The sequence below is a fragment of the Lissotriton helveticus genome, chromosome 4_1 (assembly GCF_964261635.1).
Source record: "Lissotriton helveticus chromosome 4_1, aLisHel1.1, whole genome shotgun sequence".
Taxonomy (NCBI): domain Eukaryota; kingdom Metazoa; phylum Chordata; class Amphibia; order Caudata; family Salamandridae; genus Lissotriton; species Lissotriton helveticus.
In genome coordinates this window covers 700648004-700665537 of record NC_136063.1, presented here as the reverse complement: position 1 = coordinate 700665537, position 17534 = coordinate 700648004, and the positions used below count along the sequence as shown (strand labels likewise).

Sequence of the window (17534 nt, the reverse complement as noted above, 5' to 3'; positions counted from 1 at the left end):
TTGGCACATTAAAAGCTACATGTGATATTTTTCTTCAACTCTAAGAAAAATAGTGTTCTTGAGGATATTATTTGTAGATTTGGCAACGTAGCAGGGACATTTCAAAACATTTCAGACTTTGTCATTTAAAAAAAATATTTTCATGCTGACAATAGTAAGCTTCATGGTGACATTGTTATTTTTATCAGCAACTATTGTTTTCACCTTTATCAATATTGAAAGTCTTGTTTCTTCAATTGGTATCTTTTCCAGTGTTGCAAAACTGTAACTAAGTGTGAGGCATAGAGAAAGCACAGCTAGCTGCAAAGCAATGAGCACTGCACAAGAGGGGTACTGCACAGTACCGTGTGTAAAGTGTGGAAATTGAGAGGAGGGGTTAGCTGAAGGGGAAGAAGGAAGATAGTTATTGTACCACAATATCACGGTAGAAATATCGACCTGCAAATATATTATGATCATAATAGAGGAGAGGCGAGTTGGCCTACCGGCTAGGGTGGTCTACCTTGAATCCGAGGAACTGGGTTCGAGTCTCGCAATGACGCTGAACATCTTGTGATTCTGGGCAAATCACTTAATCTCCCCGTGCCTAACAAAAATGAATGTGTACTCATGTAATGCAACTGGTGCTATGTAAAGCGCTCTGATACCCGATACCTTCGGGTCAAGTTCGCGCTATATAAAACTCTGTAAAATAAAAAATATTGACCCCCGAAATATTGTCACCTCAGCATTAATAATAGTATATCTACACTTGCCATGACAATATCTTGGTCATTAAGATTAAGTCTGTGATATATCTACAGGTTGAATTTTGATGGCAATATTGTTGCAAACTACAGGAAGAGATACATTTGGCCTTAGTTTCAATTGATGCAGAGAAAGCTTTTGATTGTGTTGAATTTAATATTTTGGCAATTGAATTACAATTTGTAGGCTGTGGAGAACTTTAGAAAATAAATTAAGACTTTTTGTAAATTTGTGTTTTAGTGATCAAGATTTCTTTTTTCATAATATTTGCTATGTTATTTGTTACTTGTTAAGCACATGGCACAAGTAACCAAGTTCCAGTCCTACAAACGTAATCTTAGTGCAGGTAGTAAGATATTAAAACAGTAATCTATTTATTGCATTGTTTTTCTGCAATATGGCCAGAACATCCGTTTCCTCCATTGCTTTGGTCTCTATGCTGTAAAAAAACGAGTACCTTATAAAATAATCTATGACCTCCAAAAAATAGAATTATCATGTACATATTCTAAAAGACATGCATCGTTAGTGGGTAGAATATTGCTTGATGGCATTCTATTTTTCAAATCATATGCTAATGAACCAAATTGTACTTTATGTTTCTGACAGAGTGGTAACTTTCACATGACCTGGATCTTCATTCTGGGAACTGGATTGGGCATGATCGCAGTTTCTTCTGGACTAGTTGTGGTAAGTCTTTTATAAATTAAACTATAAAAATGGTGCCCCCATCTCTGCATTTGCTTTGATAAAGCACCAAAGTTTCAGTACCTAATGTCAGCTCACCTCATTACATTGTGCATTTCTCCAACAAGCAGGAAGGACTGCTTTGGAATCCCTTGTTGTAAATTGGAATCCCTTTCTGGCATCATTCCCCTCTCCTGTAGGGGCCGCTGCTCTATAATGCGGCTGCTAGGGCATGTCCTAAAAAGGATGGATGAGTTCTTTTTAAGCTGAGTTCATTGAAGTGTTTAGGGTGAGGACGAAAAGGAGGGGGTTGGAGGGGTATCACAGTGTTTGTATTAGAATGTGTAATATATGTCATAAAGTGCACCTGTCATATAGTGTAAGCCTAGTTCAAGTCTTTGAGAAGTTCTGTGTCAATATAAAGGACGGAGTGCGAAGGCTGAGTTCCTATATAAGGTCATTACATTTCGAGGTGACTTGCAATATCCTTAAAATGTACTGCGTGGCATTGTTTTGCCTATAATATATGGTCACACTATAACCATTCCCGCAAACCACTTAAATCATTGGGGTGGCTGTCATGCAGAGAGCAAAATACAACAGTCCTGCGGAGAAGCAGTGATACCAGGTATACCAAAACAGATTCTGGCTTGTGAGAATTCCCAGGTTTATTTTGCTTTTGGGCCTCTGATTTTTTGCCCTCGGCTGTGAGAATGTCTCCCTAATGAAGCACCTCACTCATTGTTAGCTTGTTTAGAAGGGTTTTGAGCTGTAACCTCCTTTGCCTGCCTATAAGTATAAGTCTTTGTACAAGTTACTCATAAACATGTGTAGACTTGAGTGTGCACTGCTGAGCAGGCTGTGTGAGGAAGACTATTGTTTGACTCAGCTGGCATATGCACACAGTACCACCGTGACAGATGGGACCTAAAATAAACTCGTTGCGGTCTGTTAATGCCTTATCATTCAATTGATATACAAAAACGTCCTCTTTCTTTTTAGCCGATGTGTAAAATCTGCAGTATTTCAAACTAGTTTGATACTTTGTGTAAATTGTGTAAAAACTATAAGATTTGATTAGCAAGAAGTAAGGTGACAATTAATATATCGTTCCCTATCACAATTTGGGTCCCAAATGCATTTCCAGAGTTAGTTTCCTTATATATGCATCTATTTTTGTACTTTAAGATTGAACACATTTCCCTGTGTCTACCTTTGTTCAATTTATGCTTTGAGAAGGCATTTCAAAGCTCCTTCTGAACAATACACTCATCATGAGGGATTACTCTTCTCCTGGGAGGGGAAAGAAGTGGGAAGGAAGTTCTTTAAAATAATCTGCTGCCTCTCTCAGGAACAATGGTTCTGTCGGGCCGAAATACACTGTGATATTGTATTTTCTTTTTGTATTATTTACAATCATCCGTCCCTGTGAAGGTACAACGACAATGGTACTTATACCAATATGCAACAAACACACTGACCACAATGTAAGTTATAGCAGAGTTTTAGTCATGCTTTATCTGATTTGTATAAAAACTTTAGTCTTGCTGTCCAAACAAACATAAAACATATAAACCACAAACATTGTGTGTAAGACTGATACACATTTAAAACAACATACAGAAATGTTAAATCACAAAATTATTTAGCGAAGTCAACTATATATACAATAATCTAATCGGTACATCAATTGATTCTTGGATCCTAGTAGATTTTGTATAGTTGATTCATAAAAAAAAGGATTGTGTCGACGTTTCGCAGAAGGCTGTCCCACATCTGCACAGTCCTGATGAAGACCCGCCCCTGATGCGCACAACCAGCGCATCGCCCCCCCCAGGGTCGAAACGTCGACACAATCCTTTCTTTTATGAATCAACTATACAAAATCTACTAGGACCCAAGAATCAATTGATGTACCGATTAGATTATTGTATATATAGTTGACTTCGCTAAATAATTTTGTGATTTAACATTTCTGTATGTTGTTTTAAATGTGTATCAGTCTTACTCACAATGTTTGTGGTTTATATGTTTTATGTTTGTTTGGACAGCAAGACTAAAGTTTTTATACAAATCAGATAAAGCATGACTAAAACTCTGCTATAACTTACATTGTGGTCAGTGTGTTTGTTGCATATTGGTATAAGTACCATTGTCGTTGTACCCTCACAGGGACGGATTATTGTAAACAATACAAAAAGGAAATACAATATCACAGTGTATTTCGGCCCGACAGAACCATTATTATCTGTTTTAATACCCACCCAGGTTCTGAGGGTTACAGGGTCACCCCATTATATTTAATGGCCTCTCTCAGGAAAACACTGGCAGGATGTAGTAGTAGTAGTACATTTATTCGATCAATAGAATGATCATATACATTTAAATATATCACAGAACATACATATTTCATACTACCATAGAGAAAAAATTAAAAAGAAAACATCAATTCATACTCCTTTACATCATTCTAGATAGAGGTGTAATTAAAAACTGTAAAAGACACTTTAAAATTCTGAGTACAATTAAAATTAATTAAAAGAAGAAAACACCAATACTGTCGGGTTCATTCACAACCATCATTTAACACTACAGTCCTTCAAAAGGACCTTGAATACTTGGTAACCCAATAATATCCAAACTCTTATATCAAGATCTTGTTCCAAATTTAGACCTCTGCCACCAGGCATAAAGCAGATATCTTGATAACGTAAAAACAAGCCACCTTGTTGAGTCTGATCTAAAAACACTAATGCATCTGTGGGGCGTGAAAAAGACCGCACAACCAATAGGCCGGAATAATCAATTTTTTCCTCAAATTGGCATAAAACGGGCAGAGGAATATAAAGTGCTCTAGAGTTTCAGGACTAGCGCTACACAAGGGGCACAATGAAGTTACTGTTGCGTTCGTCCAGCTGCTTTTCAAAAAATTCAGTGGGAGAACCCCAGTTCTAAACTGTATATAATGTGCTCATGCCTGAGAGGGTTTAACATCATCCATGTAGGGATCGAACTTAAAACAATTTTTTTTTTGTCAAAAATCTCTTTATTGAAGTTTACATACGGAAATAGTGCAGGAAAAGCCACATCAAGTGCCAGCATACCCACGCACTGGAGTAACCCAATCAGCGGACATTAAAAAGCAATTAGAGGAGGCAGTCAAGATTTGCATGTAACTGACATTGAGACATGAGAGTCCCCAGACCCTTGAAGAGCAGCCAAGTTAAGCAACCCAGGGGTAGCCCCCAATAGGAAGAACAGAAGCAGAAAGGGGTATCGCGTCCCGCTGAATGGCAAGTCCACCTGCTGACTCCCTCCGCGCCACTGGGAAGGTCTTAGAAGAGCTGGCAGGCATCAGATGGCCTCAACAGGAGGCAAAATATGCATAAAAAGAAGCAAACAAACCCCCCTCCCCCCTACACCCTCTCCCTCTCCCCCACCCCTCATGGTGGCAGCCAAAACAAGACACGTGCTAACAAGAAAGTCAAAGAAATTAGGAGGCTAGGGCCATGGTGCGGCACCGCGGAAGCGTTGGTGAGCTGCTCAAACCTGGAAGAGATGTAGTGCTCTAACAGAGGGAGGGCAAACCGCAGACGGAAGACCCCTGGATAGGAATGCGACCAGTGGACCCCATCGAAATTCGAAATTTTTGAAGTCGTCTCTGAAGCTGTCCGCCATCCTTTCTAGGCTCAGGAGTTGCCAAAGGCGAGCATTGCAGAGAGAGAGGGCGGGGCGTCCTTCTTTTTCCGGGCCGCCGCCAGTGTAAGCTTAGCTGCCCCTATGCATAGCCACAGGATCTTTTTGTCTGCCTTGGTCTGGTGTAAGAGAGACGGGTCGCGCAATCCCAAAAGAACCCCCGCCATGTCAGTCGGGATAGGGTAGCCGAGCATTTCCCTGATCTGCGCCAAGATCTCTTCCCAGTAAGGTCTAATGGAAGGGCAGTCCCACCAAATGTGTTGGAAATCTCCCAGTTGACCGCATCCCCTCCAGCACCTGTCAGAGGTTCTGGGAAAAATGCGCAGGGGGAAAGGCAGGTGTATGATGTATTGGGGAGTAAGGCGAGGGAAAGGTAGTCCATCTGTCATCCCCCGACAGCGTGTCCCATATTTTGAGCGTGGTGTGTGTGGGTGTGCTTAGATAAGAGTTCTTGGGTCTATCTCTGCGAGAGCGCCAAACCAAGTCCCACACGGTCCGCCCCGTCACGCTGCGGTCCATGTGTAGCCAATGTTTCTCCGATTCTTGTTGAGACCACTCGACCAGTACTCGCAGTTGGGCTGCCTTGTAGTACAATTGGAGGTCCGGCAAGCCCACGCCTCCGTCCGAACGCGGACGCCGCAAATGAGAGAAGGATAGCCGGGCGCGTCCCCCCCGCCAGATAAATCGGAGCATCATGGACTTGAGCCTCTGAAAAAACTCATGCTCCAGACCGATGGTCAGCGCCTGAAAGAGGTAGAGGAGTTTAGGCAGAAGCGTCATTTTAATGGCGTGGATGCGCCCTAGCCAGGATAGGAAGAGTGGCTTTCACTTCAGCAGGTCTGCCTGAATGCGAGCGAGTAAAGGGGGAAAATTGGCACGATAGAGCCCCTGAATCGACGGGGTGAGGGACACCCCCAGGTATTGGAGCGATTTGGAGGCCCAGGCCAATGTGGTCAAGGAGCGGAGGCGAGCCGCTCGTTCCGCCGGGAGAGAGACATTAAGAATGAAAGATTTTCCACCATTGACCTTGAAACCGGAGAGTAGTTCAAACCACTGAAGTTCTGCGTGGAGGGTGGGCAGGGAGGTCTCCGGTTCCGTTAGGGAGAGGAGAATGTCATCGGCAAATAGGGTGATCTTGTGGTATTCGCCAGTAAACGGAATGCCATGCATATCCGGGTTCTGTCTGATGGCGTGGGCCAGGGGCTCAATGCTCAGGGCAAAGAAGAGTGGGGACAGGGGGCAGCCCTGCCGAGTCCCACGAGAGTGCCTGAAGGAACCCGAACAAACCCCAATGACCACCACTCTGGAGATAGGGGCTCGGTAGTTGGCCTGAATCATGGCAATGAACTCGGCCGGGAACCCAAAGGCGGCCAGCGCTTTGAACATGAATGGCCAATTGACCCGGTCAAAGGCCTTTTCCGCTTCAAGACCCACCAGGATAGCCGGAACGCGAAGTTTGTTAGCCTTTTCGATAAGGTGAATAACGCGGCGGGTATTATCATGCGTCTGTCTCCCTTTAATAAAACCGGACTGGTCAGGGTGTATAAAAGGCGGCATGAGGTCATTCAACCTCGCTGCGATGATGGATGCATAAAGCTTAGCGTCTCGGTTAAGCAGCGCGATTGGCCTATAAGAGGCGAAATATTGTGGGTCCTTCCCCGGCTTGGGAATACCAGTGATCACCGCCTCCGTCATGGTGGTGGCTGTTCTGCTCTCTAAGGCCATCGCGTTGAAAAGGGAGGCCAGTCGCGGAGAGAGCTCAGGGGAGAAGGTCTTGTAGAAGATGGCTGTGTAGCCGTCAGGCCCAGGGACTTTATGGATTTTCAGCGCAGAGATTGCCAAGGTGACCTTGGCCAGGGTGATGGGGGCCGATAGTCGGGCGTTCAAGTCGGCGGAGACCTGCGGAAGCGTCAGTGAGTCAAGGAATGACTGCTGGGCGACCTCATCCAGGGAGTCCCCCTTATAAAGCCTCTCGTAGAAATCCCCGAACACGGACGCCTTCCCCTCGTCTGCATGGATAAGCTGATTTTACGTGTCGAAAAGCCCGCCAATGTACTTCCTTTCCCGTTTGTCCCTCAGCTGGCGCACCAGGTGCCTCCCCACCTTGTTGCCCTGCGAGTACGACAGCTGGCGAAGCTTAAGGAGGGTGTGTTCTGCTCTATTAGAATAGATTGCCCGCAGCTTGCCGCGGAGAGCAGTGAGCTGGCGCAGCTTCTGACGCGTAGGCTCTGTTTTATGGGAGAGTTCCACTAAGGCTAACTCAGCCTCCAGTGCCTTGCGTTCCTGGGCGCGACGTTTGTTGAGCGCGGAATTGAGGCCAATGCATTCGCCTTGAACCACTGCTTTCAAGGCATCCCAGTTAGTGAATTCGGAGGTGTCCTCCGATGCATTCGTCTCAAAGAAGTCTGAGATGACCGTGCGGAGCTTGATACAGGATGCCTTGTCGCGGACAAGGGAGGGCGGGAAGTACCACCTAGGGGCGGATGGACGTGGCCCCCTCCACTGTAGGCAAATCGAGTAGAGACTATGATCGGAGACCGTGAGGGGGAAAATCTTAGCGTCTTGGAGGGCGCCCCGCAGAGACTGACTGATAAAGATATAATCAAGGCGGGAGTAAGACCTGTGTACGTGTGAGATGAATGTAAAGTCTCGGACGTGTGGGTATAGAGCCCGCCAGGTATCCAAAAGCCCCATGTCCCGGAGTCGTTGTTGTGTCTTCCCTGTGAATGTCCCCGCCGCTGACCTCTGTGAATGCGTGCTGTCTAGCACCTTTTGCCGTATGAGGTTGAAGTCGCCCAAAAGAATGAGGGGGCCCTCTACAAAGTCTGTGATGGTGTCTAAGAGGCCAGAAAGAAAGGTAGTTTGGCCAACATTGGGAGCATAAAGAGTTACAAGAGTACAAACCCTGCCCTTCAAGACGCCCTTGACCATCACCCAACGGCCCTCTCTGTCACCCCGGACCCCAAGAGGCTGAAATTGGAGCGCTGCGCGGAAAAGCAGCGCCACACCCCGGTGTTTGGTGGACGCCGAGGCGCGATAAATGAGGGGATAGAGCTTATGCTTAAGGCGAAATTCATCCACTCGGGCCAAGTGGGTTTCCTGCAGGGCGACAATATCTAAGTGGTGATCTACAATATATTTCCAGACCTTGAGGCGTTTCTGCGGGGAGTTGAGGCCTTTAACATTCCAGGTGGCTAACGTGACAGGAGCCATAGTAGTAGTGGGAAAACGCTGCGCTGCGCAGGGGATGTGAAGAAGACGCGGCCGCCAGGTTCAGCCAACCCATAAATAGATACACTGCGACAGCCAGACATCTTAGAGCAAGACCAAACCAACATCCTAACAGTAGAAAGCCGCCACCATGATTCCCCCCTACCACCCTGCCCCCCCTAACCCCTCCCTCCCAGGACCCCCCCCTCCCCAACGAAGAGAACCCCGAAACCAACCGAAAGAAAAGAAAGGCAACCGAAACAGCATAACCCAGTAACTGGGGGACATGGGTCCATCTCGTCCGTTCGACGGGCTCTAGTACAGACTCCAACACTCGCCGAGGACATATGGAAAGTACCAATAGATCACAAGGGTCGCTCTCTCCGGCGCCATCGTAAAGGCCCAGAAGTGCCTTGGCGGAGTTAGTCCCTCAGGAGTCCCCAGGCGCCTCCGTCACCAGCGCCACCGAGGCGACCGCTGTTCCTCATTCACGGCGGCTCGCTGAAACATCGGGTTTCGCCACATTCCCCTGCTTACCGATGCGTTGCCACCCCACCGGCTGCTTACGCTCTCTGTCAGGGGAAGCTGTCTCGCCCCGCCGGGCAGCGGTATCCGACAGGCCCAAAAGATCCATGGTCGACGCAAGCGAGCGAGCCTGAATCAGCTTCCCGCCGAATCTGAATATTAGTCTAAAGGGGTGGCCCCAGGAATAGAGGATATTCTGCTCCTTCAGGTACGTAGTTACTGGTTTGAATTCCCTGCGTTTGAACAAGGTAGAGGCCACCAAGTCCTGGAAGAGCAGGGGGTGGTGTTCTCGGAATTGGAGGGGATTGATAGTGCGAGCCTTCCGCAGGATGCGCTCTTTCAGCTGGAAGTCGTGTACGCACACCAGGATGTCAGGAGGTGGCGCTTTCGGACCTCTCGGGAGGCCCACCCGGTGTACCCTGTCCATTTTAATGTCCATGAGGTCATCTTCGTTCAGCACTTGTCTGAAAAGGGCCTCCAGGTATTCTCGGAGATCGGATCCCTCACCCTTCCATGGCACAACCCTAATGCAAATGTTATTTCTGCGGGATCTGTTCTCCAGGTCCTCAGCATGTGCCTGGAGGTCCAGGTTTTGTTCAGTAATCCTAATCACATCCTGGTGAAGGCGATGGATGTCGCCTGCTACGTCCACATCATGTTCCTCCAGCGTGGCCACCCGCTTGCCGAGCTCATCGACATCGCGTCACACCTCTCGAAGATCTGAGGTCAGCTGAGAGCGGAGGTCAGAGATGTCTTCTTTAATGGAAGAGAACAGCTCCATCACGAAGGCCTTGGTGGCCAGCGCGTCGTCATCGCCCGGTCGCGGTGATCTCCCTATTGTCTTGGCCAAGGAGGATCCCCCCGGGGTCGTCGAGGTGTCTTTCGGCGGCTTGTCCTTCCTATTCCTACTCACCGCCATCCTGCCCCGGTCACCGGCGCCGACCACGGAGGAGCCCCCCTGCGAATGCGGCAGCAGGCTTCTCTAGAATCCCCAGGTCAGATACAGTCCGGGCTCAGCTCGGCCCCAGCACGCACCCCCAAGGCTCTCCCAGCCAGGAGTGGCGGGGTCCACCGCCCACCCCCTCATCCACCGGCCAGATTCAACACCGTCTGTCGACCCACGGACCGAGCCGACCCGCTCCCTCCCCGGGCTCCACGAGCTCCTCACCTGAGGCGCGCTGTGACCAGCCACCGCATGGGTCGTCTGGAAGAGGGTCCTTCAGGGGATGTCGCCGGCCACCAAAGACCTCTGCCTGATACCGGCCGTCGACCGACGCTTGCTCGCTTGTCCGGGGGTCAACGCCGGGCACTCAGGAGGGCCAGTACTGGGGGGCCCGCTCGGCAATCCTCCGCGCTCAAAGAGGTCCCACTGGGCCTAAGGCACTCGCTGCGGGTGGGGGGGGGCCCCTCCAGGGGCCCAGTCCAGGCACCAGAACCCTCGTCGTCAGTATCGCACCCCCACCGCTGTTGGGCCCTGCTCTTGACGAGGCACACCCCCACCACTGGCGTGCTACCGGTCCTCCCCTCCGATGTGGCAATGGTGTGTGGCCGCTCTGTCACCCCGTTCTCCTGGGCACCTGCAGCCGGGCACCCACCGACAGTCCGCGTGGCTGCCCGTCGCTCTCCGGGTATAGGACAACAGGCAGTCTTACCTAGCTGGGGGGTTGTAGAGCACAGTCCTTGTCGTCAGCCGCCAGTGCCGCCCCCTCTTACACGGACAGTTCCGAAACGAGGGATCCCGATTCCGGGCCCCCGGGCCTCCGCTTCTCCCAGCGCGCCGGCGCCGCGCTGTGTGTGCAGACCACGGGCTGTGTTGCGTGGCTGGGGGCCTCTCCGTGTTGCTGTAACCGAGGCCCTCTCCGACCTCCACGCCGGTCTCCTGGACTCCGCCGCCTCTGCGGGGTCGCCAGCGGCTCCTCCCGATACCCAGGGGCCAGGGCACAGGCCGCCAGCCCAGCCGCCCGCGTCCTCTACTGCTGCAAGACTAGGCCTCACCAGGCCTCAGCAATGGCGACTGCCCCGCCTCCTCCTCGCGCTCCCGAATTTCCCGGGGCCGGCCCTCACCACTCGCGGCGAGTCCGCTCTCCGGGCTCCTCTGCCTCACCAAGGGGCACGATCGCGGCAGATCCGGTGTCGGGGGCGCAGGGCTTGAGCGGCCGCTCCCGGTGTCCGCGCCACTGAAGACCATGAGTCCCCGCCGTGCAGAGGTCCCGAGGCCGCAGTCCGCTGGGCTCAGAGCGCCGCCTCACCGCCTCGGAAAACAGGCTCCATCGGGGACAGGGCAGTTCAGGGCCCCCGGGGGAGCAATCAATTGAAGCACTGGGAACTTATAGGGCTCAAAAACAAAGCTGAGTAAATATCGGCGCCGGAGAGACGGAGACCCACCTTTTACTCCGCCGCCATCTTGGCCACGCCCCTTAAAACAATTTTTAATATCTAAAAATTGAGTAGTTAACGTGCTAAATGTCCTAGTTTCAGTGCAAGATAGATAAATAAAATCCCAATACCTTTTTTGGAGCTGGGAACCCATTTTTGTAGTGATTGAGTGTGGGTCATCCCACATAAACCCCAGCCCCAATATATAAAACCATTGTCTTACTTTTTTTAATTAGACTAGTCGTCCTGTTTGCCTATTGCAGGATGTTCCCACCAAAGACAAAGAGAGAGCAGGCAGACCTTTAGCACCATTCAGCACAGGTCTTGTAAGGAAGAAGTCAGACCTGACTGGGAGGAGTCTGATTCAGAGAGAGAGAGAACTTTCAGAAAGTATTAGTCTTCCAGGAATGTTGGGCAAGAAGGCTGGACAACTGTAGGCTGTTCCCTGTAATTGCAATTTAGGGGTGGAGAGGTCATATCGCATCTCTGAATTGGGTGAAGTCTTCCACCTTCTAGAACTCTCCACCTTAACTTTTAAACCTTAGTACATGGAAAAAGCCTGGAAAAACAAATGAGAAAAAGAAGAAGGACGATCCCACAATGTAAATGAATCCCTGTGTGGACTGGAAGGACTCTGGACTTTTACTTCTTGGACGTTTGTTGGACTCTTTCTCCAGAGGGAGGTAATGGCAGGAATTCCCCAACTCCTTCTTGAGCCAGAGGAGGGTGGACTTTGTAGGGACACTGAAGAAAAAGGTTACCTTGGACTTGGGGCATAGGAATCAGCCTATCTGAACCAGAAATATCTTCACTTAAATGAGCAGATTGTGTGCAGCATTTTAAGTAGGTGAAGCAGTGCCCTGAGCAGGGCCAGACTGGCTACCGGGCAGTTTGGAATGCTGCCGAGCTGCTGGAACATTTTACTGCAGTGGGGGCTGATTTCGTACATGGAGACCTGCATGAAAACAAAACGAATTTCGTTTAGTACACACAGGTCCCCATCAACTAAATTAGCCCCCAGCTCAGCAGCATTCCAAACTGCGCGGTAGCCAGTCCGGCCCTGGCCCTGAGGATTGGGGACACTGCTGCATTGTTGGCTCCCAAGCAAGACTATGCAGCAGCCGCGGCCGGCAGTGGGAGTAAATGCAGGGCGGTGACGTGGGGAGGGGGAGGGGCAGGGTGGGGGGTAGTAATGTATGGATTACAGAGTTTTACAGGTAAGTAAACATTTAAATAAATAAAACGGATTTCATTGAGTACACTGCATCCCAAAATGCGATGCAGTGCGCACAATGAAATACTTTTTATTTATTTAAATGTTTACTTAGCCGTAAAACTCTGTAATCCATACATTACTACCCCCCACCCTGCCCCTCCTCCTCCCCATGTCACTGCCCTGCATTTACTCCCACTGCTGGCCACATCTGCTATGCAGTGATCTAAACAGATAGTAATGTTTATGTTAAAGACACTACATAGGCAACCAGTGTATTCATTGATTCACTCACAAAACATAATGAAACAAAGCCTAAGAGTACCTAGAGAAACTAGATCTATGACACAAGTAGCCCTAACTCAAAAATCAGCTCACAGTATGAGACTTTGGGGCATATTATGGAGGAAGAGCGCTAAACATCGCTAAGCGCACATAGCGCATTTCTGTTTAGCGCCGTCTATTGCTTAATTACATCGCCGCGTTAGCGGCGTATTAAACACGCTTAGCAAACAGGCGATGTAATTCCAGCAATAGACGGAGAAAAACAGAAATATCGCCAGAAATCCAGCGATGATCATGGAGATGCTTGCTGATAGGGGAGTGTGGTCGTAACATGGCGATCCACTTCCCATTATCAGCATTGCTAAGTAAAACAAAAAGGAGACGTTCACTTTATGCGATAACCGCGGTTAGCGCGGTTTTCTACATCGCTGGGGACACATTGTAAATGGCGCGGAGGTCTGTTTGCCATGAAAATTATGCAGACATTGTGAGGAAGGCCCATTTTGCATGTCATTAGCGATAATAATCGCTGACATGCAAAATGGAGTGAAAACGGCTACTGAATCAAGGAAACGCGCGTTAGCGTGTCCTTGAAAATAGTGAGATGTTTATTTCGCCGCTTTCCGGCCAAAATCGGCCGCTAAAGCGGCGAAAATGGGCTTGTAAATATGCCCCCTTATAGGCTAGAGCCGTGGTACTGGAACAATTTCAGAGTGGGAGTGCTGTCATCAGTGTTACTTCAGGGAAGCCATAGGTGTTGTGAAAAATCCAAGTGTTACCCAAGTATAGCAAATGAGTCACGCCTATGGTGTATTTTGGAGCATAGTGGCCCAAATATATAACAAAAGCATTGTGAGCTAGGTAGAGCAGATTTTCCACGGAAATGACCTCTTCAAACATCCATTAAATTTGCATGTCATGCATCTTTACTGCTAAACCTATGTACCACACAAACTATAACAGGTGGAAATTTGATTTCCTTTGCGCATCATAAAAGTAAAGTGTCTATGTTTTGATCCTATGGAAATCATTGTTTACATCACACTTCAGGAATACAAAAAAATAACGAAGCCTATTTTTTTTTCATACTGCTGATGTATTTGGAAAATTTTGAAAAGTTAATTTTTAATTATTTACATTTTGTTGCAAGTTAGAAAACATTTGACATCCTGCAACTTTTCCTTTCATACTTCATGTTCCCTGGCAAGATTGTCAATTGTTTTACATTATAAAATTCCCTTCGTTTGCGATCAACAGAAGGAAAAGTAAACCCCAATCTCCATGTTAAATAAGCATCAGTTTGCCAGAATACATTGCCTAATACTTGGCCTCTGTCTTTGAATTCGGAGCAAATGTGACAAGATAAAAACAAAATATCAAGGCCTCTTTATTGCTGATTCGCTTTCTAAATTCTGCAGTGTTATCCTGGGAATGCTGCAGCACCCCCAAACGCCTACTTCTAGTGCCCCTGATAGACATCTAATTTCAAGTGTATCCTCCATGGGTGAAAAATCCTTAGCTTAATCACACTGGGCTGCTGAATGCATACATTGAAAATAAACTAGAAAAATCTAGAAAAAAAACAATGTTACAACTCACTTTAGGAAAAAAGACGTGAGTCACATTTGAAGGTAGAGGCCAAAGAGAGGTGGAACTAGCAGGAATTGAGTTCCACTATTATTTGTAGTTAGATATTTCCACTACTTACTGCAACCTGTTCACATTGTAGTTTTTTTCCTGTACAATCAGATATACCTTTTAGTTTTACATTTTCACTTCATACTGTTTTAAAACACAGAATGACAGGACACAGTCAAGAGCAGGAACCAGTACCCAGAACCACTCGTTTCATATGAGACACTTCAACCATGAACCATATTCCTACATTACGCCATAATATTAAGTATAGCCCTCAATAAAAACAAGGAAAACATGCCTATACCCCCAAAAACACACAAGGCATGCAGATAAGGTTGGCCAACAAAAGCTTTCCCAAAGACATCATTTATACATTGATTGTTTTTGCAGGGGTACCTTAGAATTGCAGAGTGCAACTGAGTACTACCACCAGCTTTAAAAACAAACATTTGCATAATCCTGTGAAGTTCTGCCACATGCCTTTATCTTCAATCTCTTAACACTTTGACATTCGATCAGCCACATGCCATGTGCTGCACATCCAGCCAACCCTCCCTCACTAGCCACAAGAACCCTGTGGGCCGGAGACCCTTGATCCACGCTTATAATGGATAGCAGCAGAATTACAAGCTCCCGGAATGCAGAGTGCTAATGGCAAAGGCGTACGACCAGGCTAAAAGGCCACATAAGAACCTGCTTTGTGATGAATTTGCACGAGGAGAGAAAAGTCACAACCTACCCAATAAGACTGTGAGATCCAAAATCAGCAACCTCTCTCAAACCCTGTTGAGGATTGGAGTAATCCTAAAAAGGAGGAATGAGGCCACCTCTCTAAACCCTCATCATTACTGCAAAAGCCAACATTGGTAACTGACAAGGAATGAGCACCCCAAGTCATAGAGCATGGATGTATTCACACTAATGTTTCTGAAAGGAGGCCTTAAAGGGTGAATGACCACACAATGTAGCATAGACTTTGGGCATCCTGGCATAGAGCAGACCATAAAACTGGATGAATTTCCCCCATCTGTGTAAGCGGGGCAGCAGAGTAGCCTATCGCTTGAAGTGTCCGGGACAACCTCACCTTCAAAAAAATCAAGAGGAAATAAATAAAATAATGCATAGAGCAGGCATATGGTCACACGTTGTCCTCACAGTGGAATCATGACATACATTTGTACTCAGAGGGGTGGCAAAGATAGCTTGATTGAAAAGCAGCATCAACCTTAGGTGAGGTGCCAGATAAACTAGGAGATCCAGGTAAGAAGTCTGCAATAAATGATTACAGGACAAGGTGAAAGGCTAAACTCTATGGGCCTTTTTTTACAACACAATGACGCAGCGTGGTGCTGCAAGCCATATTGCTGCGCCTAGCTACGTCATTTTAGAAGCACAGGGATGCATCATATTTACAACAATATGACGCATCCCTGTGCTTTCCCCTGCGTTGGTGCACTATTGGCTGCCATGCCCCAAAGCAGGCATCCTTGCATCATGGTGCAAGGGTGTCTGCTTTGCGGGGAAGACTGTTTTTGTGTCTATGGGATACCATCATTGATGGTGTTTTCCTCTTCCTATATATTCTGCAAAATGCAGCACGCATAAAAAGAGGCTTGTTGAGCCTCCTTACACTTCACCTGGAAGGCTTAGGATTCTAATGCATTTCCAGCTTTACAAATAGTTGTACATCGGAAAAAGCGGCAGAATCCATGGTTGTTGCGTGGAAGCACCCACAGCAACACCCATGGCACGCCTCTTTCACACGTGAAAAGGGGTTGGATTTACAGGGTGGCTCTGCGTGGCCTTGTAAATATGAGTCAGCATTCTGCGCTGCTGGTGCATCAAAAAAAGTGACGCACCTGCGGCGCATGAGGCTTGTAAATAAGCCCCAATGTGACTAGCGCTCACGTAAAGTAAGGAGAATGAGGAGACAGTGTGGTGAAGTCTGGAGTCTTTGATTTGGCAGTGGGCGTCTCTGGCTCTCCATCTCTGTTTAGAACTCTTTGTAATAGCTGCCATTCTGCATTTCAATTTCTAAGGTGAAGGACCGCTTGCTGTGCATTGGTATTTGTTTTTTTGTAAGGTAATTCTTTTCTTCTCCAGTTCTTCTGCCCCTCAGGATCACCCAGCGGCCTACCTGAAGTCATCGGCTTCCTGAATGGTGCCTCGATCCCACACATTTTCAATGTAAAGACCTTTTTTGGGACGTTTATTTCCTGTGTGCTGGCGGTTGCGTCAGGACTCTTCTGTGGACCGGAAGGGCCTATGATCCACTTGGGGTAAGGAGCAATGTAGTTCATTCAATTATCTGTAGAATGACCACAAAGGGAAATCAGTCAAGTGGGAGGTTATTTAAACCCTTAGGATTCGGACTACCTGAATAACAGCATGCCTCTTTGGAAAAGACCATGATAGATTAGTTAAAGGATTTCGAAAATATGCACACATAGGATTGACTTCAGATCAGTCTCTGAACACTTTTAATGGTATCATAAATAGAAGTGCAGGGGAACTGCAGAAATGTGCTTATCTGCGGGTCATAGATGCGGTACATGCTTATGGTGGTGACACTTAAATTAGGGGTGGGTGAAGGTTTAAACGTTGCCCTTGAAATTAGGCCTAGAGGGCTAACACTTGGCACCGTATTTGGTACATTCCATGTATTCATTAAAATCCTCTACCCAGTGGTTAATTTGTAATAAAAAAAAGAAATAAGTGCTGCGGCTCTCGTCAGGATGCAACTTCGACCAGCCCATTTCTCCTGTTAGCGCTGCCTAACACAGAACCAACAAACTCTACAAGGGGGAGAGGATGTGGCGTAATGGCAAGAGCTGCCAACTTCGGAGCTGGAGAACCAGGTTTGCGACTGGCATCGGCTCAACATCCTGTGATTCTGGGCGAATCACTTAATCTCCCGTGCCTACCAAAAATGAATGTGTCCGTAACTGGTGCTCAAGTGCTGTTTTTGATGATTAAGTGCTAGTGCTGAGCAACCGGATATCACCTGCTCGAATTAAGCACAGCCTCTACCCCACCACAAACCTGCTTGTATCCCACTCTCCTGCAAAGCTGCCCAAAGGACCCCCATTTCCTTCACATTCATGGGAGTGCAAATTAGGAGCCGCAGAGCCTGGGAGCGAAAAGGTAGGGCAGTGCT

At 47.6% G+C, this 17534-nt stretch overlaps 1 protein-coding gene across 1 annotated transcript in view; it reads left to right on the top strand.

Annotated features, from left to right (window-relative positions):
* Nucleotides 1–17534, top strand: part of LOC144827301 (chloride channel protein C-like) — a 602170-nt gene that overhangs the window by 79795 nt on the left and 504841 nt on the right. The window contains exons 3-4 of the mRNA XM_078685669.1: nt 1357–1437; nt 16481–16656. Coding sequence (XP_078541795.1) covers nt 1357–1437; nt 16481–16656 — 257 coding nt within the window. The remainder of the gene's footprint in view (nt 1–1356; nt 1438–16480; nt 16657–17534) is intronic.